The sequence below is a fragment of the Salmo trutta genome, chromosome 17 (genome assembly GCF_901001165.1).
Source record: "Salmo trutta chromosome 17, fSalTru1.1, whole genome shotgun sequence".
In the NCBI taxonomy this organism is placed as follows: Eukaryota; Metazoa; Chordata; class Actinopteri; order Salmoniformes; family Salmonidae; genus Salmo; species Salmo trutta.
The window spans coordinates 6,065,101-6,092,807 of record NC_042973.1 but is presented as its reverse complement, the minus strand read 5'-3'; the positions used below and the strand labels follow the sequence as shown (position 1 = coordinate 6,092,807).

At 42.3% G+C, this 27,707-nt stretch overlaps 1 protein-coding gene across 1 annotated transcript; it reads right to left on the bottom strand.

Annotated features, from left to right (window-relative positions):
- Nucleotides 1-729: 729 nt before the first annotated feature.
- On the bottom strand, nucleotides 730-27,053 carry alpi.2 (alkaline phosphatase, intestinal, tandem duplicate 2). Its single transcript, XM_029695460.1, has 11 exons — nucleotides 26,922-27,053; nucleotides 22,581-22,697; nucleotides 17,251-17,366; nucleotides 16,637-16,811; nucleotides 12,537-12,709; nucleotides 9,692-9,817; nucleotides 9,351-9,420; nucleotides 7,567-7,701; nucleotides 6,483-6,674; nucleotides 2,636-2,752; nucleotides 730-2,169 (listed from the first exon to the last, which is right to left on the bottom strand). The coding sequence occupies exons 1-11, from the start codon at nucleotides 27,010-27,012 to the stop codon at nucleotides 1,880-1,882; spliced, it is 1,602 nt and encodes a 533-aa protein (XP_029551320.1). The 5' UTR covers nucleotides 27,013-27,053; the 3' UTR covers nucleotides 730-1,879.
- Nucleotides 27,054-27,707: the final 654 nt, after the last annotated feature.

Sequence of the window (27,707 nt, the reverse complement as noted above, 5' to 3'; positions counted from 1 at the left end):
ATAGATCAGTCAATATTTATTTAGCTAGCTATAGATCAGTCAATATTCATTTAGCTAGCTATAGATCAGTCAATATTTATTTAGCTAGCTATAGATCAGTCAATATTCATTTAGCTAGCTATAGATCAGTCAATATTCATTTAACTAGATATAGATCAGTCAATATTTATTTAGCTAGATATTGATCAGGGAAGGATATGAGACCAGAGTACAGGCCACTTTATGTTATCAATTATGAAATCTATGGCTACATTTCAATAGTTTTGTTTTTACAGTTCCTTTCCTTTATCGCAGCGTTTACCAAACTCGATCCCTGGGACCCCAAGGGGTTTTTGGTTTTTGCCCTTACACTACACAGATGCTTCAAATGATCAAAGCTTGATGATTAGTTGATTATTTGAATCAGCTGTGTAGCGCTAGGCCAAAACAAATAAACTTGGGTTCCCTAGGACTGAGTTTGGGAAAGCCTGTTTCATCCTGTCCTTTTTCAATAATCAATCAGCACATAATCTACTCTAAAGAAATACCCGGCTACATGCATTTAAAACTTTTCATTCTATATTCCAAAATGTTAATTTTTAAAACAGGATTTCATTTGTTGTCCACAGTATTGCGTTTCATAGTAGATTTACTGACTGAAGCCATATCAGTTTATCTTTTTCTTCCAATAGCCATGTTACTAACTTTGACAATAAAATGGTTAACAAGCATTAACTTCTTCAAGAATAATTCTTTCCTACCAAAAATGTCATTTTATTTTAAATGAATTAGACTAATTGCAAGTACATTTGGATATTTATGGAGGTTATACTGTAGATCAGCTCAGTTTACACAACACCATTACTATCCATACCCCTTTCCTAAATAACAAACATAACTACCCATACCTCAATAGCAAACATAGCTATCCATACCTTAATAACAAACATGGGTTGAACATGATTACCCATATCTTGATTGAACATTAGCAATGCCAACAAATAAGGTATATCAATATTGCAGGACAGAAGAGCTATCCAGGTGTAGCTATAGGTCCCGTGTAGGTCAGTTGGTAGAGGTATGAGGACCATCAGACAGAGGAGAGGAGGGCAGGTATGAGGCTCATCAGGTAGATCAGGGCAGGTATGAGGCCCATCAGACAGAGGAGTGGAGGGCAGGTATGAGACCCATCAGACAGAGGAGAGGAGGGCAGGTATGAGGCCCATCAGACAGAGGAGAGGAGGGCAGGTATGAGTCCCATGAGGTAGAGGAGGGCAGGTATGAGGCCCATCAGGTAGAGGAGGGCAGGTATGAGGCCCATCAGAGGGAGAGGAGGGCAGGTATGAGGCCCATCAGGTAGAGGAGAGGAGGGCAGGTATGAGGCCCATCAGACAGAGGAGAGGAGGGCAGGTATGAGTCCCATGAGGTAGAGGAGGGCAGGTATGAGGCCCATCAGGTAGAGGAGGGCAGGTATGAGGCCCATCAGAGGGAGAGGAGGGCAGGTATGAGGCCCATCAGGTAGAGGAGAGGAGGGCAGGTATGAGGCCCATCAGACAGAGAGGAGGGCAGGTATGAGCCCATCAGGTAGAGGAGAGGAGGGCAGGTATGAGGCCCATCGGAGTGGAGGGCAGGTATGAGGCCCATCAGGTAGAGGAGAGGAGGGCAGGTATGAGGCCCATCGGAGTGGAGGGCAGGTATGAGGCCCATCAGGTAGAGGAGAGGAGGGCAGGTATGAGGCCCATCGGAGTGGAGGGCAGGTATGAGGCCCATCAGACAGAGAGGAGGGCAGGTATGAGGCCCATCAGGTAGAGGAGAGGAGGGCAGGTATGAGGCCCATCAGAGGGAGAGGAGGGAAGGTATGAGGCCCATCAGGTAGAGAGGAGGGCAGGTAGGAGGCCCATCAGAGGGAGAAGAGGGAAAGGAGGGCAGGTATGAGGCCCATCAGCAGCACTATGAGGCTGGGGTTGGTGGCTCCTGCGTGGCCAGGCTCTGGCTCTAGGTCTGGGATGAAGCAGTCTGTGTATGGCTCAATGCAGGCTGTGTAGGCCATGACGTGGGCGATGTAGCTCTGCTCCTGGACCCCGTGGAAGAGGTGGGCCATGGGGCCCTTGGCAAAGATGGCCACGTCCTCTGAGCCGTGGGTCTCGGAGTCCAGAGGTACAGCTGACTGTTGCTTGTAATCTTTGTGACCTGGAGGTGAGAAGGAGCGCCAGAGTTAGGAGAGAGGAAATACACATGCTGTCATGCAATTTGGAAACTGTAGGCCTTTTAGGAGTTTTGAAAAGAGGGGAGGATAATTAATAAACAAATGATAAACGCATTGAAACTATTTTAATCTTCATTAACTGATGTCAGGGTAGGGGTCAATTTGAATTGAAGACAGTCAATTCGGGAAATAAACTAACATTTTAATTATATTTTGAATGACTTCTCAATAAACTGAAAGTAGAAAATATTTTTTTCAAAGGTTGTATTTTTAAAATTGTATTTTAAATGCAAATTACTTCCTAAATGTACTGCCCCCCCACCTATTTTTTTTGCCAACACCAGTTTTCCATTTGATCAGACAAGATTCTTATTTTGTTGTAATTTTCCTCTACACATTGTCAAATTTAGACTTCCTTATTATGATGCATTACTCAAAAGTGAAACGTACCTGCTTCCGTTGCGTTCACATCTGCACGAGATCCATTGACTAACTTGTATCCTGGGCCATTTCCATAGAGTGTGGTGGTAAAGCTCTTATTATCGTCAGCCAACTTACGGGACAGACCTTCAAGACACAATGCATACCAGCATGACATTAGATTTTGTCAGTCTAACGCTAAGCTTGCTCAAATACACATAACAGCCCCCTTGACCACATAATTATATAAACCCCTATGTTTAGCCCCCAAAAATACCATTAAAGCAAATGGAATAGGGGGCCTGATCTATACACTGCATTTTTTGGCCATATTTGATGGACCATGTATGATGTGGCCTACCTAGGGATGCAAAGAGTGCATATATTACTGGAAACGTCCTAAGTTTACCTGTAAACTACCAACATCTTAGTAGCTCTCAAGCAGGGGTTTGAACCGGTTCTGGGAACAAAACCGAAAACAGTAAAAGAGCGAAATCAGAACCTGGAACGAAAGTGATCTATACTGTTCCAGAAAATAACCGTTATTTTAAAAGGTATGGGAACCGGTTAATAAAGTTATTTTACTTTCTAGGCATTTTTTCCAGTCCCACAAAAAAACGCAACAAAGTGCCTATGCAAACCACTTACGCTGCCACTCAGAAACTTATTCCAGTATCTGTCTTCCAGCTGAAAATCTTTGTCAGTGTGTGCACGCGTCTAGGCTACCTGCCCCTCCCCCGCTGAAGCCTAGGTTACTGTAGGCCCTCCCCCTCCAAATCCTAGGTTACTGTAGCCCCTCCCCCTCCAAAGCCTAGGTTACTGTAGCCCCTCCCCCTCCAAAGCCTAGGTTACTGTAGCCCCTCCCCTTCCAAAGCCTAGGTTACTGTAGCCCCTCCCCCTCCGAAGCATAGGCTGTAGCATACTGACGTTACAAGCGTGATTCAGAAATTAGGGAGATATTTTGGATTACATTATACTATAGTTATTACGTTTCACATTGGATTTATTAACCACAAAAAGGTAAGACGTGTTTTTATTCTGGTGCCACTCTGGACACACAAACTTGTTATCTAGCTAGCTCGCTCGCTCTGGTCCAACGTTAAGCAAACTCTAGGAAGTTAAAAGACATTCAAAGTTCCTCCATAGAAGCCACTCCTCCATAGTTATAATTCAGTGGGTCTAATTCAGATAATGTATGTCATAACAAGATGCCCAGCGCTTCAAGCCTAGCCTCACCCTCTCTCACTTTCTCTTCTGACCAGCAAAATTTCAATCGCATCTCGCGCCACCTGTCTGTCCATCGCACATGTAAACAGCTATAGCTTGCACTTTCCATAACAAGCTGCTCTATCAGCACTGATTGGTGAAGTAATTTAAAATAAGTTGGTTTCAGAGGTTTAAAACGGAACAAAGGAACTATCCACTGAGTGTACAAAATATTAAGGACACCTTCCTAATATTGAGTTGCCCTCAGAACAGCTTCAATTCATCAGGGCATGGACTCTGCAAGATGTCGAAAACGTTCCACAGGGATGCTGGCCCATGTTGACTCCTATGCTTCCCACAGTTGTGTCAAGTTGGCTGGATGTCCTTTGGGTGGTGGACCATTCTTGATTCACACAGAAAACTGTGAAACCCAGCAGCGTTGTAGTTCTTTTCACACTCAAACCGGTGTGCCTGACACCTACTACCACAACCCATTCAAAGGCACTTAAATCTTTTGTTTAGCACGTTACCCCTCTGAATGGCACACAATCCATGCCTCAATTGGGGGTACAAACCGGTTCAGAACTTTATTTTGCAGTATAAAGGAACAAAAAACAAATGGTTCAGTTTAGAACGAAACGATTGGAAAATAATTTAGGTTCCATCCCGTTTTCAAGTTTATTTAAACTTTATTTTATAACATGACATCTAGTGGTCTTTTTTTTGGGTACTTCAGATTATCAAAATGTGTCTGCAATGATCTTTTTTACAATGGCGATCTACCCCGGCCAAACCCTAACCCTAACCCGGACGACGCTGGGTCAATTATGCGCTGCACTATGGGACTCCCGATCACGGCCAGTTGTGATACAGCCCGGGATCGAACCAGGGTCTGTAGTGGCGCCTCTAGCACTAAGATGCAGTGCCTTTGACCCCTGCGCCACTCGGGAGCTGTAAAATACAATAGTGTCCACTCGGGTGCCCCTGCGTGGCCTCATCACATGTAATATACAGTGCATTCAGAAAGTATTCAGACCCCTTGACTTTTTTCACATTTTGTTACGTTACAGCCTTATTCTAAAATGTATTAAATCCTTTTACCCCTCGTCAATCTGCACACAATACCCCATGATGACAAAGCAAAAATACGTTTTTTGATATTTTTGCAAATGTAAAAAATAATATCACATTTATGAACAGTATCAGTCAAAATGTTGGACACCTACTCATTCCAGGGTTTTTCTTTGTTTTTACTATTTTCTACATTGTAGAATAATAGTGAAAACATCAAAACTATGAAATAGCACATATGGAATCATATAGTAACCAAAAAAAGTGTTAAACAAATCAAAATATTTTTTATATTTGAGATTCTTCAAAGTAGCCACCCTTTGCCTTGATGAAAGCTTTGCACACTCTTGGCACAGCATGATGCTGCCACCACCATGCTTCACCGTAGGCTTGGTGCCAGGCTTCTTTCAGACATGTCGCTTGGCATTCAGGCCAAAGAGTTCAATGTTGGTTTCATCAGATCAGAGAATCTTGTTTCTCATGGTCTGAGAGTCTTTAGGTGCCATTGGCAAACTCCAAGTGGGCTGTCATGTGCCTTTTACTGAGGAGTGGCTTCCGTCTGGCCACTCTACCATAAAGGCCTGATTGGTGGAGTGCTGCAGAAATTGGTGTCCATCTGGAAGGTTCTCCCATCTCTACAGAGGAACTTTTGAGCTCTGTCAGAGTGACCATCGGGTTCTTGGTCACCTCCCTGACCAAAGCCCTTCTGCTCAGTTTAGCCGGGTGGCCAGTTCTAGGAAGAGTCTTGGTGGTTCCAAACTTCTTCCATTTAAGAATGATGGAGGCCACTGTGTTCTTGAGGACCTTCAATGCTGCAGAAATATTTTTGTACTCTTCCCCAGATCTGTGACTTGACACAATCCTGTCTCAGAGCTCCACTGACATTTCCGTCGACCTCATGGCTTGGTTTTTGCTCTGAAATGCACTGTTAACTATGGGACCTTATATGGACATGTTTGTGCCTTTCCAAGTCATGTCTAATCAATTTAATTTACCACAGGTGGACTCCAATCAAGTTGTAGAAACTTCTCAAGGATGATCAATGGAAACAGGATGCACCTGAGCTCAATTTCGAGTCTCCTAGCAAAGGGTCTGAATAATTATGTCAATAAAGTATTTATAATTTTTTATTTTTAATACATTTGCAAACATTTCTAAAAACTTGTTTTCGTTTTGTCATTATAGGGTATTGTGTGTAGATTGCTGAGAACATTTTTTCATTTAATCAATTTTAAAATAAGGCTGTAATGTAACAAAATGTGGAAAAAGTCAAGGGGTATGAATACTTTTCAATGGCAAATAATCAAATAAGATGATTTTAAAATAAAATAAATTATGACAAAGCTGTAAAACAATATCCTAAATATAAACCATCAACTTAGTGAATACCATTGGTGTTTAATATGTTTACTTTGGCAAATTACCGGTAGATTTGCAACCATAGGCCTACCTATGGACTTCATGATGTAGCCTACCTATGGACTTCATGATGTAGCCTACCTATGGACTTCATGATGTAGCCTACCTATGGACTTCATGATGTAGCCTACCTATGGACTTCATGATGTAGCCTACCTATGGACTTCATAATGTAGCCTACCTAAGACGGGGTTCCCTCTGTCGGAGTTCCCTCCAAAGGAGAAGACGTGGGAGTGGTCAGCAGTGACCACAGACAGAGTGTCCAGCTCACTGGTCAGTTCTGCCGCCCGCTCGATGGCATTGTCAAACTCCACCGCCTCCGTCAGGGCAAATTTGGCCCCGCTGCCGTGGTGACCGTGATCAATTCTCCCCCTTGAAGTGAAAACCCCCCCAGCAATTGTTAATACAATATGATTTTTATTAAATATCTTTATTAGTCCCCTCACTCGCAGCAGCTTTAAATAGATGTTATAGGCTGTCAAAACTGTACTCCATCTAGGAGAGATGATGTCACTGTCAAAACTGTACTCCATCTAGGAGAGATGATGTCACTGTCAAAACTGTACTCCATCTAGGAGAGATGATGTCACTGTCAAAACTGTACTCCGTCTAGGAGAGATGATGTCACTGTCAAAACTGTACTCCATCTAGGAGAGAGGATGTCACTGTCAAAACTGTACTCCGTCTAGGAGAGATGATGTCACTGTCAAAACTGTACTCCGTCTAGGAGAGAGGATGTCACTGTCAAAACTGTACTCCGTCTAGGAGAGATGATGTCACTGTCAAAACTGTACTCCGTCTAGGAGAGATGATGTCACTGTCAAAACTGTACTCCGTCTAGGAGAGAGGATGTCACTGTCAAAACTGTACTCCATCTAGGAGAGAGGATGTCACTGTCAAAACTGTACTCCATCTAGGAGAGAGGATGTCACTGTCAAAACTGTACTCCATATTGAAGAGATGATGTCACTGTAAGAAGGAACACTATGTACCTTATTGTCAACAAAATGTAAGCACTAAAATGGAATGACATACTTGACAGTCATTGATTCACAGGGCTTGAGTTAAGTACCCTGTTTAGGCATGATTTCATCCACAATTACTCACGTGCAATACACTCCCCAACTACTGTCAACTGCATTAGTTTACACAGAAAATCTCTCGTCCACCTAATTTCATTATCCTGGCCTAGGTTCTCTTACACAGGACATCATCATTTGGGGATGCTGTTGCCCAAGGTCATCCAGGGAAGTATTAATACTCATCTTCTACAAAGAGGTAGAATCCTTTGGGGTTCCTGCGGAGGATCTTGATGGCTTTGTCCACCATCTCCGTGAGAGAAGGGTCCATGGTATGGTCACGCTCTATCTCATAGCGGCAGTCACTTGGCTCAAACAGACCTGGATTAGAAAAACACAGGATAAAAATCCCCAGGTAAAATGGCCAATCCATTGTTACTGGATGTGGGTGAATAGAATGCAGAATAGAAGCATTCAGTAATATTGACTATAAAACGTTTTAACAGTTGAAGTCGGAAGTTTACATACACTTTTGTACCTGTTTCCTCCAGCATCTTCACATGGTCCTTTGCTGTTGTTCTGGGATTGATTTGCACTTTTTGCACCAAAGTACATTCATCTCTAGGAGACAGAACTGATCTCCTTCCTGAGCGGTATGACGGCTGCGTGGTCCCATGGTGTTTATACTTGCGTACTATTGTTTGTACAGATGAACGTGGTACCTTCAGGCGTTTGGAAATTGCTTCCAAGAATGAACTAGACTTGTGGAGGTCTACAATTTTTTTCTGAGGTCTTGGCTGATTTCTGATTTGGTGCAAAAAGTGCAAGTCAATCCCAGAACAACAGCAAAGGACCTTGTGTAGATGTCGGAGGAACCAGGTACAAAAGTATCTATATCCAGAGTAAAACGAGTCCTATATCAACATAACCTGAAAGGCCGCTCAGCAAGGAAGAAGCCACTGCTCCAAAACCGCCATAAAAAAAGCCAGACTACAGTTTGCAACTACACATGGGGACAAAGATCGCACTTTTTGGAGAAATGTCCTCTGGTCTGATGAAACAAAAATAGAACTGTTTGGCAATAATGACCATCGTTGTGTTTGGAGGAAAAAGGGGGAAGCTTGCAAGCCGAAGAACACCATCCCAACAGTGAAGCACGGAGGTGGCAGCATCCTGTTGTAGGGGTGCTTTGCTGCAGGAGGGACTGGTGTACTTCACAAAATAGATGGCATCATGACGAAAGAAAATTATGTGGTTATATTGAAGCAACATCTCAAGACATCAGTCAGGAAGTTAAAGCTTGGTTGCAAATGTGTCTTCCAAATGGACAATGACCCCAAGCATACTTCCAAAGTTGTAACACAATGGCTTAAAGACAAAGTCAATGTATTGGAGTGGCCATCACAAAGCCCTGACCTCAATCCTATGGAAAATGTGTGGGCAGAACTGAAAAAGCGTGTGTGAGCAAGGAGGCCTTCAAACCTGACTCAGTTACACCAGCTCTGTCAGGAGGAATGGGCCAAAATTCACCCAACTTATTGTGGGAAACTTGTGGAAGGCTACCTGAAATGTTTGACCCAAGTTAAACAATTGAAAGGCAATGCTACCAAATACTAATTGAGTGTATGTAAACATCTGACCCACTGGGAATGTGTTGAAAGAAATAAAAGCTGAAATAAATCATTCTCTCTACTATTATTCTGACATTTCACATTCTTAAAATAAAGTGGTGATCCTAACTGACCTAACACAGGGAATTTTTACTGGGATTAAATGTCAGGAATTGTGAAAAACTGAGTTTAATTGTATTTGGCTAAGGTGTATGTAAACTTCCGACTTCAACTGTATATATTTGCAAATAAAGATGGGGGATTGGAAGTGATGCAGACAATTACATTGATGGAAGCTACAATCTAATATAAGCTGATCTACCACCTAAATAAAAAAATATATACATTTCAATTAATAATTATTGACTACTAAAGCTCAGTGTTATTTTCTAGCAGAGCAAGATGTACGTAGATTCTTACCCATCAGATAGTCTGTTTTTTCAGGATTCACTTTGTCAAATTCAGCTTTGTTCCACACATACTTTGCATTCTATAAAGCAGAGGTACAGGTAAGGGTTTATTGAAAAGGGTTGAGAAATGATGAATAAGCAGGAAAGTGGAAGTTGTCTGATCTCATTGTGACTTATTGTCCAGATTCAGACTTTTTTTAGTTCAGCCTACAGATACCAATAACACAAGGGTCACCAATTGCCAAGGTTGTCTTAGCTGGTATAACACCTCCAGCCCAGCATTACCATATTGCTGTGAATGAGTCATTGATACAATTGTAGTGAAGGTTTAGTGTCTGCAGCCATGTTTACCTGTTTGTTATTAAGCCACACTGCGGTGAGGTCAAAGTTGTCGTTACGGACTCCTTTGTATGATGGGTACTCTGGGTCCTGTGTCTCCTTGGAAAACATATATTTTCGTCCTCCACCAAGAATGACCTGTCACAGGACACATGGAGGTTAATGGACAGTAGATGCTGGTTGGTTTCCATGTATGGATCAATGTTCATGCTGTGGGATACATTTTGGTAGCCTGGTGGAAGTAGTCTGATCGCTCACTTCACTGACAATCAACTTGTCAGCAATTGGGTTACTTTCAACCAATCAGGGGAAGGCTTAATTCAAAGCACTGTGAGGGAGTTTGATAAAGCTGAAACGTGATGCACCGGTCTATGGCCCGTGACGTGAAGAGACCAAAGTGGTGAGGGAGGAGCACCCTGTTCAAATGGAACAGTAAACCACACCGTTCGGTCATGTTGTCAACAAAGCAGCATGATGCATCATTCAGAAATCTCTTTTCCATAAAATAAATGTTTGAATTTTCAAACTAGTTGTTACTGGGAAGTGAAATAAAGGCAGATAAAGCATGTTTATCCAACGCCATTCCTTTAGCATGTGAACACAGAATCCTACTCATTACTCCATGTGTTTATCCTATGGCACTTTAGTTTTGAGCCGACGTCGTTGTCGGCCAGAGCAGGGCACCTGGCTCAGGCCCGGGAGGCAGCCTAGTTCCAAAATCTATTCCGGTGCAAACTCCTTCCACCAGGGCAACACCAAACTCCTTCCACCAGGGCAACACCAAACTCCTTCCACCAGGGCAACACCAAACTCCTTCCACCAGGGCAACACCAAACTCCTTCCATCAGGGCAACACCAAACTCCTTCCACCAGGGCAACACCAAACTCCTCCCATCAGGGCAACACCAAACTCCTTCCACCAGGGCAACACCAAACTCCTTCCACCAGGGCAACACCAAACTCCTTCCATCAGGGCAACACCAAACTCCTTCCACCAGGGTAACACCAAACTCCTTCCATCAGGGCAACACCAAACTCCTTCCACCAGGGTAACACCAAACTCCTTCCACCAGGGCAACACCAAACTCCTTCCACCAGGGCAACACCAAACTCCTTCCACCAGGGCAACACCAAACTCCTTCCACCAGGGTAACACCAAACTCCTTCCATCAGGGCAACACCAAACTCCTTCCACCAGGGCAACACTAAACTCCTTCCATCAGGGCAACACCAAACTCCTTCCACCAGGGTAACACCAAACTCCTTCCATCAGGGCAACACCAAACTCCTTCCACCAGGGCAACACCAAACTCCTTCCACCAGGGCAACACCAAACTCCTTCCATCAGGGCAACACCAAACTCCTTCCACCAGGGTAACACCAAACTCCTTCCATCAGGGCAACACCAAACTCCTTCCACCAGGGTAACACCAAACTCCTCCCATCAGGGCAACACCAAACTCCTTCCACCAGGGTAACACCAAACTCCTTCCACCAGGGCAACACCAAACTCCTTCCATCAGGGCAACACCAAACTCCTTCCACCAGGGCAACACCAAACTCCTTCCACCAGGGCAACCCCAAACTCCTCCCACCGGGGCAATTCCAAACGGCTCCTACCGGGGAAACACAAAACTCCTCCCACCGGGGCACCACAGAATCCTCCCACCGGGCCGGGTAACTCCAAACTCCTCCCACGGGGAAACACAAATCTCCTCCCACCAGGCACCCCGCGACAATTATTCAATCCCCTCAGTGTTTATTATCAATTTGAGTTTCATAGTTCCGACTAGCACGTGAATGCGGGATAAGCCCAGACTGATAAGTAAAGTGAAATAGAATGGTGGCTGAAGTGATTGGGCTGGTTCCACCAGGATAATAGAATGGTGGATGAAGTGATTGGGCTGGTTCCACCAGGATAATAGAATGGTGGATGAAGTGATTGGGCTGGTTCCACCAGGATAATAGAATGGTGGATGCAGCGATTGGGCTGGTTCCACCATAACAGAATAGTGGATGCAGTGATTGGGCTGGTTCCACCAGGATAATAGAATGGTGGATGAAGTGATTGGGCTGGTTCCACCAGGATAATAGAATGGTGGATGCAGCGATTGGGCTGGTTCCACCATAACAGAATAGTGGATGCAGTGATTGGGCTGGTTCCACCAGGATAATAGAATGGTGGATGCAGTGATTGGCTGGTTCCACCAGGATAACAGAATGGTGGATGCAGTGATTGGGCTGGTTCCACCAGGATAACAGAATGGTGGATGCAGTGACTGGGCTTGTTCCACCAGGATAATAGAATGGTGGATGCAGTGATTGAGCTGGTTCCACCAGGATAACAGAATGGTGGATGCAGCGATTGGGCTGGTTCCACCATAACAGAATGGTGGATGCAGTGATTGAGCTGGTTCCAGCAGGATAATAGAATGGTGGATGCAGTGATTGGGCTGGTTCCACCAGAATAACAGAATGGTGGATGCAGTGATTGAGCTGGTTCCACCAGGATAATAGAATGGTGGATGCAGTGATTGAGCTGGTTCCACCAGGATAATAGAATGGTGGATGCAGCGATTGGGCTGGTTCCACCAGGAAAACATTTTGAGAGCAGGCTAATTTAATGTTTCAAAAAGCTACATTACAAAAAAGCTTGGAAAGTGTGGAATTACTTTTTTAAATGTAATGTTGTATGCTATTTTGAATTATCTTGCTGGATGAGTTAATGTCTTACAATGTAAACAATGCACATTCAAAATGTTTCATTCACATAAGATAATACCCATTATGGTGCTCAATATCCTTGAAAGTCAGCCATCTTGTCTATTATCTAAGATGGCCACCTCTGGGGTCTTACATTGATGTCAGTGTTGTGGACCAGCTGGTAGGCGATATCACGGCATCCTGCTGCGATGTCTGCGGCGTTCATGTCAGAGTCGGCGTACCAGCCTCGGTTGGCTGTGTGGGAGTAGGCGGCTCCAGGAGAGGCATGCTGGACACGGGCGGTGGAGACGATGCCCACCGACTTCCCTGAAATGATTCAAAACCATAGGCTCATGTTCATAAGGCACCAACGGGAGAGAAACTGAGTGAAACTGAGGGAAACTGAGGGAATGTCCAACTTGTTCAATAAGAAACACTCGTTTATATTTTCTAACCTAATGATGTTTTTCTATGGTCTCTAAACCGTCTCAATATCTAGCTAACTACTCTAACTCTGAAAATACCAATGTGATATTTCCCCTTCGACAGGTGGCGGATCGGACCCTTTTTTTCAATTTTCACCTAAAATAACATACCCAAATCAAACTGCCTGTAGCTCAGGACCCGAAGCAAGGATACGCATATTCTTGATACCATTTAAAAGGAAACACTTTGAAGTTTGTGGAAATGGGAAATTAATGTAGGAGAATATAACACATTAGATCTTGTAAAAGATAATACAAAGAAAAAACATGCGTTTTTATTTTTTATATCATCTTTGAAATGCAAGAGAAAGTCCATAATGTGATATTGCAGTTTAGGCGCAATTTAAATTTTGGCCACTAGATGGCAGCAGTGTATGTGTAAAGTTTTAGACTGATCAAATGAACCATTGCATTACTGTTCCAAATGTTTTATCAAGTCTGCCCAAATGTGCCTAACTGGTTTATTAATACATTTCAAGTTCATAATTGTGCACTCTCCTCAAACAATAGCATGGTATTATTTCACTGTAATAGCTACTGTAAATTGGACAGTGCAGTTTGATAAACAAGAATTTAAGCTTTCTGCCCATATAACACACGTGCATCCATGCTAATCACATTTGCACACGTTAGCTCCCGTGGGGGACACAACTCCCGTAGAGGTTAAAAATAGTCCCCGGTAGTGTCTCAATACACTTAAAAATAGTCTCCTTTCCTTTTTTTTTCACTGATGACCACGGATGACCACTGATGACCCCTAATTTAATGAAAGCTCTGGATGGATTTTCACCAAAGGTCCATCTCCAGTACAATCCCTTTTAGATCTGAAAAAAAGGAGACGAAAGGAGGAATCTATTCCACTAGATCAGGGTTTCCCAAACTAGGTCCTGGGGCCCCCCCTGCGTGCACGTTTTGATTCTTGACCTAGTACTACTGTACACAGCTGATTCAAATAACCAACTCATCGTCAAACTTAGATTTTTTTGAATCCGCTGTGTAGTCAGGGTTGGGGAGTAGCGGATTACATGTAAGGGATTACAAAAAAACTGGTAACTGTAATCTGTTACGATACAAGCTAAAATATTGTACTCAGATTACAGATACTTTTGAAAAACTAGATAATTACTTTGAGGATGACTTTTAAATTCAGAAAGGATGTTTGCGAGAAAAAAAATCTTTGACACATTCAAATCAGCATTGAAAAAAGGTGCAAGTTTAAGTTTGTTCCACCTGAGCGAGTCTGACCACAAGTCAGAGATCACTATGATGACACAACAACTGTGTTTGATGGATCGGGGGGAAAGAGCAGGAATAGGCTTCTGTAGGCTACAGTCCAAGTTATGTCTTCCAATGGTGCGACTGCTGTCGTCATCCAAGGATTATACTGTTTAAATAAACGCTTGGACGTAAGGATGATAGTTGTGGTGTAGTCTACAGCGACACGGATATCACTTATTATTGATATCTACATAGTGCATTGATGTGAATCACACTGTTGCTCTCTCATTTAGGTATTTGCGCCTTACTGTGGTTGGTGTGGATGGCTGTTCACAAATTTAATGTGTATTTGAACCCAATAATGGTTGAATTCAATAAGTTTAAACTGCCTATCAATCATAGTTTTTGAAACCAGTGGACAGTCAGTGAAAAATGCGCTCTTTCAACAGCTGCATAGTGCGGATCCCAGCCTATGGAATAAAAGTGGGGCTTTTATCGCTCAATCTAATTCATGATGATAAAAAATAAATATCCAAATGCTTAATGGACACATGATCAAACTCACACACTTTTGATAGACTTAAAGGGGCATCTTGAGCGTCTCATCCCGTTAGCGGGATCATTTTCCAGCGAAAAACTCCTAGCGACATTAGCATAACGAAATTCAATATTTTTTTTTTTCAAATATAGGACTGTCTCATATCGTTTTATAGATACACCTCTCTTGAATCGACCCTCGTCGTCCGATTTCAAAAAGGTTTTACAGGAAAAGCACAACATTAGATTATGTTAGAGGAGTACATGGTAAAAGTAGCATCATTTGAATTTTCCGACCAAGCACATGCATCACATATAACCAAAAAACAGCTAAATGCAGCACTAACCTTTTACAAACTTCCTCAGATGACACACCTAGGACATCATGTTACACACAGCATGCATTCTTTTGTTCAATAAAGGTCATATTTCTATATAAAAACAGCATTTTACATCGGCACCTGACGTTGACTAACTATTTTCCCATAAAATGCGTCCCGGGAAACAGTGCTACAATTTCATAAATTACTATTCGAAAACGATTTTTTTATTTTATATTGTCAATCTAAGATTTATAGATGAATATCTCTTGAAAACACCCGTCATAACAGATTTTAAATTAACTTTACAGGGTAATCACACTTTGAGATAAAAGGGGATGCGATACTCAGAAAATGAGCTAGAAAACCTAGCTCGGCGCCATCTTGGATCAATCGCAAATCACATCTAATCTTGTATAATATTGTCAATAATCCCTCACCTTTAGTCGTCTTCATCAGAAAGCACTTCCAGGTATCCCAGGTCCACGACAAATGTATTTTCGGTCGAAAAAGTCCATCCTTTATGTTCCATTAGCTTGCTGTTGTTAGCGCGTCCGAAGGCTGTATCCAAATGTTGATACGGGCGCGGGACTTGGCTAACGAAAAATGACTTTTTTCCCTCCTTTAGGTTCGTTCAAACATGTCAAACGTTGTATAACATTAATCTTCAGGGCCTGTTTCAACAAGAGAGCCAATAAGATTCGAGTGGGACGATTTCATTGTGTTTCAAAACGTTTCCAATGGTGGGGGTAGACACGGCCGCCGACGTCACAATGCTGATGGCCCTCCTACTGTGACCAATTGCCACATCGTCTCCTTCACTGAGTTTCGACAGTAGAAGCCTCAAAACACTTTGTAAAGACTGGGGACATCTGGTGGAAGCACTAGAAAGTGCTCAATTATCGATTTTTCACGTTGTGAATTACAGGGAAGGCTGTGAAGTCGAGTCCACAATTCAGAATCCCACTTCCTGTTTCAATCGGTCTCGGGGTTTTGACTGCCATACGAGTTCTGTTATACTCACAGACACCATTCAAACAGTTTTAGAAACTTTAGGGTGTTTTCTATCCATATAAAATAAGTATATGCATGTCCTAGCTTCTGAGTTTGATTAGTAGGCCGTTGAAAATGGGAACCAATTTTTTCCAAAATGCGCTGTGGCGCCCCCAGTGGTAGGATATCCTGAAGAGGTTTAAAGGGGCAATCTGTAGTTGCTAAATCCATTAAAAAATTTTTTTTATTGTATTATTATATGTAGTAGAAAGTGATGGGTTAGAAGAAGCCTACATAACCAACCCATTAAGTAAAAATTTGAGTAAACTTTAACGTTGATTTATGATGTCGTTCAATTGGTAACATACATTTTTTGTCTTCCTCTAATGCCTCTTAAGGGGAAAGTAATCTAAAAGTAACTGAATGTAATCAGATTACGTTATTACGAGTTTGGGTTAATCCAAGAATTACGTTACTAATTACAATTTTGGACAGGTAACTAGTAACTGTAATGGATTACATTTAGAAAGTAATCTACCCAACCCTGTGTGTATTGCTAGGGCAAAAACCAAAATGTGTGTGGTTGGGGCGGGGGGGGGGGGGCTCAGTGGGGGCCTCAGGACTGAGTTAGGGAAACCCTGCAGTAGACTATTCAGACAAGGACCCTATTTAACCCCCTACCTTCCATTTAACCCCCGTACCTGCCATCTTGGCGCGGTGAAGGACAGATTCCACCTCGTTTCCGAAAGTGCTGTTGCAGTTGTAGCGGAGAGCTGAGGCACTGAGACCCAGGGTTCCATAGTTGGCTTTCACACCACACAGGTAGGCCGTGGCCGTGCCGGCACTATCGGGCATCTGCTGGTCCACGTTGTACGTCTTCAGGGTCAAATACACACACACACACACACACACACACACACACACACACACACAGATTTGTTGTAAACCAGTGAAACATCTTAATTTACATGCCTCCGTTATACCAGGGTTGAGATCAGTTCTCCATTAAATTAACTGAGAAATTAATAATTATTTTATTTTTTGTAATTTATTTCCTGAATGGATTATATTACAGTGGAATGGACCCCCCCCCCCCCCCCCCATTCCCCCCGGTATAAACACTATCATTATAATAGTAGTATAATGCTATTACTAGTATCCTGAAATCATAAAGGCCATCAGGTGGGTTAACTTCACATCTTTGCAGCCTGTTCAAAGTAGTGAGCATAATACATATTTGAAATATCTGACATCAAAATGTAAAAAAGGATGAGGTTCAAATGATATTGGGTTCATGAGAGGAGACTGGACAGACCTTAGACAGGGCTAAGTGTGGGAAGGTGTCCATTGCCAGACTAAACTCCTCTCCGTTCCCTCCATTCATCTGCCCTTTGAGGATCCTCGCTGCAGTCACTGTGGGGATGCCCATACCTGCATGGACATTGGTGGAGGACACAACCTTTTGACAACTTCACCTGAATTGACAGATAACGTTTTTACAGCTTCTCCTGAAAGACACACAAGCTTAAGCCAACTTCACCTGAATTGACAGATAACGTTTTTACAGCTCCTCCTGGGGCGGCAGGTAGACTAGTGGTTAGAGCGTTGGGCCAGTAACTGAAAGGTTGCTGGATTGATTCCCCTGAGCTAACAAGGAAAATAATCTGTAGTTTGCCCCTGAACAAGGCACTCGTCCCCGGAAGGCTGTCATTGTAAATAACAATTTGTTCTTAATTGACTTCCCTTTTTAGATAAAGGTTCAATAAAAAATGCCCTGTGCTGGGTGGAAGATAAATCAAAGTTTATTTGTCACGTGCTGAACACAACAGGTGTAGACCTTACTGTGAAATGCTTACTTACAAGCCCTTAACCAACAATGCAGTTCAAGAAATAGAGGTAAGAAAATACTTACAAAGTAAAAAAATAAATAAAAAAGTAACACTATAAAATAACAATAACAAACAAGGCTATATACAAGGGGTACCGGTACTTAGTCAACAGGTCAGCCAAGGAATGAATTATACTCCTGAGCAAACATGCCATAACTCCAGGTGACAGTTGTGGCGGATGAATCAGAATGTATCCCTTTGGACTCTGGTGTTGGAAGCCTGACTTCTTCCCTCAGCTGGGGCTCAGTCACTTGGAGCCCAGAGAGGGCAGAGGTCAGGCTTGTTTTTCAAATGTCCCTGGTGCCATGCAGAATATCAGAACGGGAAGAGGACAGAATGGAACATTGTCTACATATGTTTGTGTGTCTTACTGAGGATGGGCCTCAATGAGATAGCACTGACAGAGGAGATTTACGATGTCTTTGGGTAATAATGCCTAAAGAGCATTCCAGATAACATGAGCTAATGGTTCTGTTCTATACCGTACCAGGGAGAGACGGTTCCAGTTTGGAGTAGGAGGACTGGCCTATACAATGAAAACTGTTGACACAGCAGTTGCTGTCTGCTATGTTTTATAGATATCTTTCATACAAAACTTAACCTTGTGACCCATTCTATGTATCTGTGGTTCGTCATGTACGTTGAGAAGGGGTGTATCTTGGCTATAAAAGATCTTTGTACTTTTGTGTTGTCACTTTCAATGGTTCATTAGAGATAGCGCATCATTGAAAGTCAAAGTGCTTTTGTAAAGCTCTTATTATTAAAGATGTAGTTTAAGTATAACTCTGACTGGTGTATGAAGTTTGTAACTCTCCTCATTCGGTAATGCAGAAATTAGCCACCACACAGTAAATCACCAACCTTGGCTTTATACCTACTGCAGCCCAGTAGGTGGTAGTACGCCTCTTATCACATTATTTATGAACTGCCAATACACTTAAAGAAGTAGAAGAAGAAATGGATTCTTTTAGAATGGAGAAATCAACCCCTCAATGGTGCTGCCCAGGCTGTCACAGAAGACCTGGCCTCCACAATCCCCCGACTTCAACCAAATTGAGATGGGTTTGGGATGAGTCAGACCGCAGAGTGAAGGAAAAGCAGCCAACAAGTGCTCAGCATATGTGGGAACTCCTTCAAGACTGTTTGAAAATCATTGCAGGTGAAACTAGTTGAGAGAATGCCAAGAGTGTGCAAAGCTGTCATCAAGGCAAAGGGTGGCTACTTGAAGCATCTCAAATATAAAATATATTTGTATTTGTTTAACACCTTTTTGGTTACTATATGATTCCATATGTGTTATTTCATAGTTTTGATGTCTTCACTATTATTCTACAATGTAGAAAATAGTAAAAATAAAGAAAAACCCTTGAATGAGTAGGTGTTCTAAAACTTTTCACTGGTACTGTATGACTAATACAATTTATAACTTTCAGTCCAACCACTGCCTTGCCGCAGGACCTGATAATGATTGCATGGTTCAATGAGCTACAGTATATCAGCTCTACAATTGATGGGTGACTACAGAATATCAGCTCTAACATTGATGGGTGACTACAGAATATCAGCTCTAACATTGATGGGTGACTACAGATTATCAGCTCTAACATTGATGGGTGACTACAGATTATCAGCTCTAACATTGATGGGTGTCTACAGATTATCAGCTCTAACATTGATGGGTGACTACAGAATATCAGCTCTAACATTGATGGGTGACTACAGAATATCAGCTCTAACATTGATGGGTGACTACAGAATATCAGCTCTAACATTGATGGATGACTACAGAATATCAGCTCTAACATTGATGGGTGACTACAGATTATCAGCTCTAACATTGATGGGTGACTACAGAATATCAGCTCTAACATTGATGGATGACTACAGATTATCAGCTCTAACATTGATGGGTGACTACAGATTATCAGCTCTAACATTGAATGTGGGTGATGTAGGTGTTGAATCCAGCTCGGTGAACATTTACTGTATATTGTGGCTGCATACTGCTTGTTATCTATAAAAGGGATAGTGTGAAATGTTGGTAACTAAGTCCTTATTCTACTTATTCAGAGTCAAATGAACTCATGGATTCCAGGAACAGCTAGCATGCTGGGAAGCCTGTCCCAACCTTAAATTAGTTCTCACTGCAATGAGTTTAACTTGATAAAATGTCAACCTTGTGATTTGAGAGAGAGCTATAGGTTTTTTCATTACTTTGATTGAAACTAAATGGGAATCTTTTGGTTTTCAGATCTGGGTTAGTTTTCTATCAAATACTTTACCGGTGCTTGATTGAGCATGTCTGGTGCAATGGGATGCTATGTCGCTATTGGATTTCTCCTTCACCTTAAAGTGAACACTCTTCAAGTGAGGCCAAATGCAAGGTCATGTGTGGCTCAGTTGGTAGAACATGGTGCTTTCATTACCTGGGTTGTGGGTTCAAATCTCACCGTGGGACCATTACAGTTTGTACTCGCTTCTCTAAATTGCTCCAGATTAGATTGTCTACTAGATTATGCATATGTACCAGCCAGCTACTCCTTAGATTTATCAAACAAAAGACAGGATATCATAAAACAATGATAGACTGACTAGAATTAATAATTGAGAACTTGTTCTCAACTGGCCTACCTGGTGAAATAAAACATAAATAAATATTCTTATTATTTTTAAATAATAATACATTGATATGCCGCTGGCCTACTTGATCATACCTGTTGCTCATCTGCCCTATATGTCATAAACATGCCATTCAAGAGCAGGTGATGTAAAGTTATCCAACAATATTATTAATAAGATCATCATCATGAAATAGCTGAACTATCAATCCAACCAACTGCGTTAGTCAGTTTTCAACGAGATGAAAGCTGCTATATTTTACTAAATTGTTTATTTATGATTTATTTATGATAAGGGTCATTATTAACTCCCACTATGTTTTAAATTTGAATCGTTTAAGTTTATTGTTTGTACACAGAGAGAAATGCATCCTTTCCATCCTCATCCTGCTTGTAATATATGCTTTAATGACTGCTTCATAATGCATTATAAACTGGGTGGTTCCAGCACTGAATGCTGACTGGCTGACAGCTGTGGTATATCAGACCGTATACCACGGGCATGACAAAACATGTATTTTTACTGCTCTAAGAACAGCCCTTAGCTATGGTATATTGGCCATATACCACAACCCCTCGTGCCTTATTATATCATGTGCCAAGTGTCTGCGGGTTTTCGCTCCACCCTTGATGGATGTATTAAGGTCTCACTCACATGTTTGTCTAGCTCTTTATTGAATGGAAAACCAAAAACCGACATGGAATGAGTTTGACACCCCTGCATTATATTCACAGTTGGTGGCAGGTAGCCAAGTGATTAAGGGCCAAGCTGACTAGGTAAAAAATCTGTCGATGTGCCCTTGAGCAAGGCACTTAAACCCTAATTCTCCTGTAAATTTCTCAGGATAAGAGCGTCTTCTAAATGACAAAAATGTCTATAAAACGCCTCGGAGCTCTGTTATCATAGGTAATATCACTAAATATTTGCAACCGAGCCATGCTGCTTCCTGGAGGACAGAGCCAAACAACTGCAACCAAACCTGCTTGACCCCTGCTCTGTTTGACGCCTGAATCCTGCTCTGTTCTTTACCCCCTCACCCCTTCTCTCTTTGACCACCGACCCCTGCTCTGTTCTTTCCCCCTTGACCCTTGCTATTTTTCTGCTCCTAACCCCTGCTCTGTCCCCCCGACCCTGCTACGTTCTTCCCCCCTGACCCCTGCTGTTCTTCCCCCCTGACCCTTGCTGTTCTTTCACCCTGACCCCTGCTCTGTTTTACCCCGTACCCCTGCTCTGTTCTCCCCCCTGATCCCTGCTCTGCCCCCCCCTCCCCGACCCCGACCCCTGCTCTGTTTGACCCCTGACCCCTGCTCTGTTCTCCCCCCTGACCCTTGCTGGATGAACAATCTACTGGTAGCGGTGGATATACTGTTCACCTCACCAGCAACCGAGCCATGCTGCTGCCTGGAGGACAGAGCCGAAGAATTAAAGAACAGAGCAGGATTCAGGCGTCAAACAGAGCAGGGGTCAAACAGAGCAGGGGTCAAACAGAGCAGGGGTCAGGGGGAAAGAGAAGAGCAGGGGTCGGGGGGAAAGAACAGAGCAAGGGGTCTGGCGGGAGCATTCTCTCAGAAACACGCAGTCAGTCCAGGAAATGTACCATCCCTTATCTGGTCCATAGGAGGCGTTATGCATTGTAGCACTCATTGTTCGGCTCTGTCCTCCAGGCAGAAGCATGGTTTGGTTGCAGTTGTTGGACTCTGTCCTCCATCTTGGGAATTAGTTGTCTTTTGTTTTCGAATGTTTGTAACCTTTCCAAGTCTTACAAGCAAATTGCCTTTTTAAACTGTCTGTGGTGGCCTGGTATTGATAGAACCTGTGTTTTGACACATGCATACAGCATACATCATTCAGCAAAGCGTATTCCCCTCCAAGCATTTTGCCCATTCAATAACCTATCCCTGGCCCCAAGGGCGTAAAATTGATTGCACATGGGGGGACAACATAACGGGTCTGTCTGAAAATGTTTTGCCATTCAAAGCTAATTTTATTTTATTGGGCTCTAGCTTCCATGAATTCAAATGTTACCCTTTAAATCACATAAATAGACACATTTTTAAGTGTGGGGGAACATGTCCCCCCCTCCCTTTGTCCTGTCTATAGTGGAAATCATGCCAACACTTAGCCCCATCTCACTCACCATCTCCCAGGAACAGAATGGAGTTCTTAGCCCGGCGGACATTTGGCTTCATATCCAGAGCTTTGTGGAGGGCCTGCTTCCCCTTGTTGTTCCAGTAGCTGGGGTGCTTCTCATTCTCTAAGGAAGAGCATCAACATTTTGTTACGTTTGTTTTTATTCATGACATAATCCATGTAGTTCCAATAGCTCAGAGACTTTGGTTCTGGAAATATCACGGTTGGAGGTTTCCAATGGTTGTGATTTCTGCTTAGGTCAGATATAATTGGTGTTTAAGATCACTTTATTGGTCAATTGCCTACAAGGTCCAACCAAAATTGTAGTTTAACCCAACCCCTCCAAAATACACATGTAGTACCAGTGAAAAGTTTGGACACACCTAATCATTCCAGGGGTTTTCATTTTTTGTTGTTGCTATTTTCTACATTGTAGAATAATAGTGAAGACATCAAAACTATGAAATAACTAATCTGGAATCATGTAGTAACCAACATTTAAAAAATAAATCTAAATATATTTCATATTTGAGATTCTTCAAAGTAGCCACATTTTGCCTTGATGACAGCTTTGCACACTCTTGGTATTCACTCAACCAGCTTCATGATGTAGTCACCTGGAATACATTTCAATTAACAGGTGTGTCTTATGTTAATTTGTAGAATTTCTTTCAATTTCAAGAACTTTGAAAGTTTCTTCAAGTGCAGTCGCAAAAACCATCAAGCGTTATGATGGAACTGGTTCTCATGAGGACCGCCACAGGAAAGGAAGATCCAGAGTTACCTCTGCTGCAGAGTATAAGTTGATTAGAGTTACCAGCCTCAGAAATTGCAGCCCAAATAAATGCTTCATAGAGTTCAAGTAACAGACACATCTCAACATTAACTGGTTAGAGACTGCGTGAATCAGGCCTTCATGGTGAAATTGCTTTAACGAAACCACTACTAAGGGACACCAATAAGAAGAAGAGACTTGCTTGGGCCAAGAAACACGCGCAATGGACATTAGACCGGTGAAAATCTGTCCCTTTGGTCTGATGAGTACAATTTTTTGATTTTTGGTTCCAACTGCCGTGTCTTTGTGAGAGGCAGAGTAGATCTCCGCATGTGTGGTTCCCACTGTGAAGCATGGAGGAGGAGGTGTGATGGTGCTTTGCTGCTGACATTGTCAGTGATTTATTTAGAATTCTTAACCAGCACACTTAACCAGCATGGCTCCCACAGCATTCTGCAGCAATATACCATCCCATCTGGTTTGCGCTTAGTGGGACTATCATTTGTTTTTTAACAGGACAATCACCCAACACACCTCCCAGCTGTGTAAGGGCTATTTGACCAAGAAGGAGAGTGATGTAGTTCTGCATCAGATGACCTGGCCTCCACAATCACCCGACTTCAACCCAATTGAGATGGTTTGGGATGAGTTGGACCACAGAGTGAACGAAAAGCAGCCAAGTGCTCAGCGTATGTGGGAACTCCTTAAATTCTGTTGGAAAAGCATTCCATGTGAAGCTGGATGAGGGAATGCAAAGAGTGTGCAAAGCTGTCATCAAGGCAACTGGTGGCTGCTTTGAAGAATCTCAAATATAAAATATATTTTGATTTATTTAACACTTTTTTGGTTACTTCTTAATTTCATATGTATTATTTCATAGTTTTGATGTCTGTAGAAAATAGTACAAATAAAGAAAACCCCTGAGTAGGTGAGTAGGTGTGTCTAAACTTTTGACTGGTACTGTGCATAGATAAACAGGTTTTTGGAGAGGAGTAGGGTGGGCTATTGTTGTGGGGGGTTAAGTGCCTTGCTCAAGGGCACAACAGCAGGCAATGGCATCTAGGATTTGGTACCAGCAAACCACCGGTTTCCGGTTCGCCTCTCTTACCGGTAGGCTACCTCTCACTAGCCTTCATGCTGCTTTGCATTAAAGCATCTCTCCATATAATTGGCTCCCCATTGCTAATTCAGAGTGACACAACTTTAACATACAGTTAAAAGACAGAAAGAGTAGAAATGTATTGCATTCTTCAAAGAAGTACCTTCATACTATGCGCGGTACATCAGCAAAACTGCGAGATGCCATATCTCTCTTAAATAGATACAGTTGAAGTCGGATGTTTACATAAACTTAGGTTGGAGTCATTAAAACTCGTTTTTCAACCACTCCACAAATTTCTTGTTAACAAACTATAGTTTTGTCAAGTCGGTTAGGACATCTACTTTGTGCATGACACAAGTCATTTTTCCAACAATTGTTTACAGACAGATTACTTCATTTATAATTCACTGTATCACAGTTCCAGTGGGTCAGAAGTTTACATACACTAAGTTGACTGTGCCTTTAAACAGCTTGGAAAATTCCAGAAAATTATGTCATGGCTTTAGAAGCTTCTGATAGGCTAATTGACATCATTTGAATCAATTGGAGGTGTACCTGTGGATGTATTTCAAGGCCTATCTTCAAACTCAGTGTCTCTTTGCTTGACATGATGGGAAAATCAAAAGAAATCAGCCAAGACCTCAGAAAACAAAATTGTAGACCTCCACCAGTCTGGGTCATCCTTGGGAGCAATTTCCAAATGCCTGAAGGTACCATGTTCATCTGTACAAACAATAGTACGCAAGAATAAACACCATGGGACCACGCAGCCGTCATACCGCTCAGGAAGGAGATGCATTAGAGATCTCCTAGAGATGAACGTACTTTGGTGCGAAAACTGTGAATCAATCCCAGAACAACATCAAAGGACCTTGTGAAGTAGCTGGAGCAAACAGGTAAAAAAGTATCTATATCCACAGTAAAACAAGTCCTTTATCGACATAACCTGAAAGGCCGCTCAGCAAGGAAGAAGCCACTGCTCCAAAACCGCCATAAAAAAGCCAGACTACGGTTTGCAACTGCACACGGGGACAAAGATTGTGCTTTTTGGAGAAATGTCCTCTGGTCTGATAAAACAAAAATAGAACTGTTTGGCCATAATGACCATCCTTTATGTTTGGAGGAAAAAGGGGGATGTTTGCAAGCCGAAGGACACCATCCAAACCGTGAAGCACGGAGGTGGCAGCATCATGTTGTGGGGTGTTTTGCTGCAGTAGGGACTAGTGCACTTCACGAAATAGATGGCATCACGAGGAAGAAAAATGATGTGGATATACTGAAGCAACATCTCAAGACATCTGTCAGGGAGTTAAAGCTTGGTCGCAAGTGGGTCTTCCAAATAGACAATGACCCCAAGCATGCTTCCAAAGTTGTGGCAAAATGGCTTAAGGACCACAAAGTCAAGGTATTGGAGTGGCCATCACAAAGCCCTGACCTCAATCCTATAGAAAATGTGTGGGCAGAACTGAAAAAGTGTGTGCGAGCAAGGAGGCCTACAAAACTTACTCAGTTACACCAGCTCTGTCAGGAGGAATGGGCCAAAATTCACCCAACATATTGTGGGAAGCTTGTGGAAGGCTACCCAAAACGTTTGACCCAAGTTGAACAATTTAAAGGCAATGCTACCAAATACTAATTGAGTGTATGTCAATCAAATACAATCAAATGTTTTTATAAAGCCCTTCTTACATCAGCTGATGTCACAAAGTGCTGAACCCAGCCTAAAACCCAAAACAGCAAGCAATGCAGGTGTAGAAGCACGGAGGCTAGGAAAAACTCCCTAGAAAGGCCAGAACCTAGGAAGAAACCTAGAGAGGAACCAGGCTATGAGGGGTGACCAGTCCTCTTCTGGCTGTGCCGGGGGAGAACATGGCCAAGATGTTCAAATGTTCTATGATGACCAGCAGGGTCAAATAATAATATGCAAACTTCTGACCCACTGGGAATGTGATGAAATAAATAAAAGCTGAAATAAATCATTCTCTCTAATATTATTCTGACATTTCACATTCTTAAAATAAAGTGGTGATCCTAATTGACCTAAGACAGGGAATTTTTACTAGGATTAAATGTCAGGAATTGTGAAAAACTGAATTTAAATGTATTTGGCTAAGGTGTATGTAAACTTCAGACTTCAACTGTATATGTGATACATGCCATATTTCATTATGTTTATTTATGTTAGTCCCTATCATTTATTGTCACACTTTGTGTCACACATGATAGTTGTTACTCCTAAAATAATAAAAAAGAAAAGTCTGTCCATCATCCTGATATAGTAGATGTTATGTACCTTTTGAAATGACTGCTGATACTGTCTAAAGACAGGTGTCTCTTGTTAAAAAATATTTCTAATTCACCATTTGTCAACATGTATGAATAGTCTTATAACCAATTCATTTCAGATAACGTAAGAATACCATAAATTAATTGCTTAATTGGTAAACCAAGCAAATAAAACAGTTCTTTACCTGGAATGACAGATAAAGTCCAATCCACCGATAGAAATAGGAGTAATCCAATGAGGGTATGCTGACTAGCCATGGTGTGTGCTATGTGCATAGTAATGACATTAGGACATCTGAACAAAGTTAGGAAGGTTGAAGCATTGTTAGTGGTCCCATTTATGACCTGAATGTGGTGGGTTCAAAGGGCAAATGTGTAATCCTCGCCATGTGAGATGTCACACACATGCACACACACACACATGCACACACACACACACACACACACACACACACACACACACACACACACACACACACACACACACACACACACACACATACACACACACACATACACACACACAAATGCAGAGTTGCAAAGAAAAAGCCATATATCAGACTGGCCAATAAAAAGAAAAGATTAAGATGGGCGAAAGAACACAGACATTGGACAGATGAACTCTGCCTAAAAGGCCAGCATCCCGGAATCGCCTCTTCACTGTTGACGTTGAGACTGGTGTTTTGAGGGTACAATTTAATGAAGCGGCCAGTTGAGGACTTGTGAGGCATCTGTTTCTCAAACTAGACACTCTAATGTATTTGTCCTCTTGCTCAGTTATGCACCGGGGCCTCCCACTCCTCTTTCTATTCTGGTTAGTGCCTGTTTGCACTGTTCTGTGAAGGGAGTAGTACACAGCATTGTACGAGATCTTCAGTTTCTTGGAAATTATTCGCATGGAATAGCCTTCATTTCTCAGAACAAGAATAGACTGATGAGTTTCAGAAGAAAGTTATTTGTTTCTGGCCATT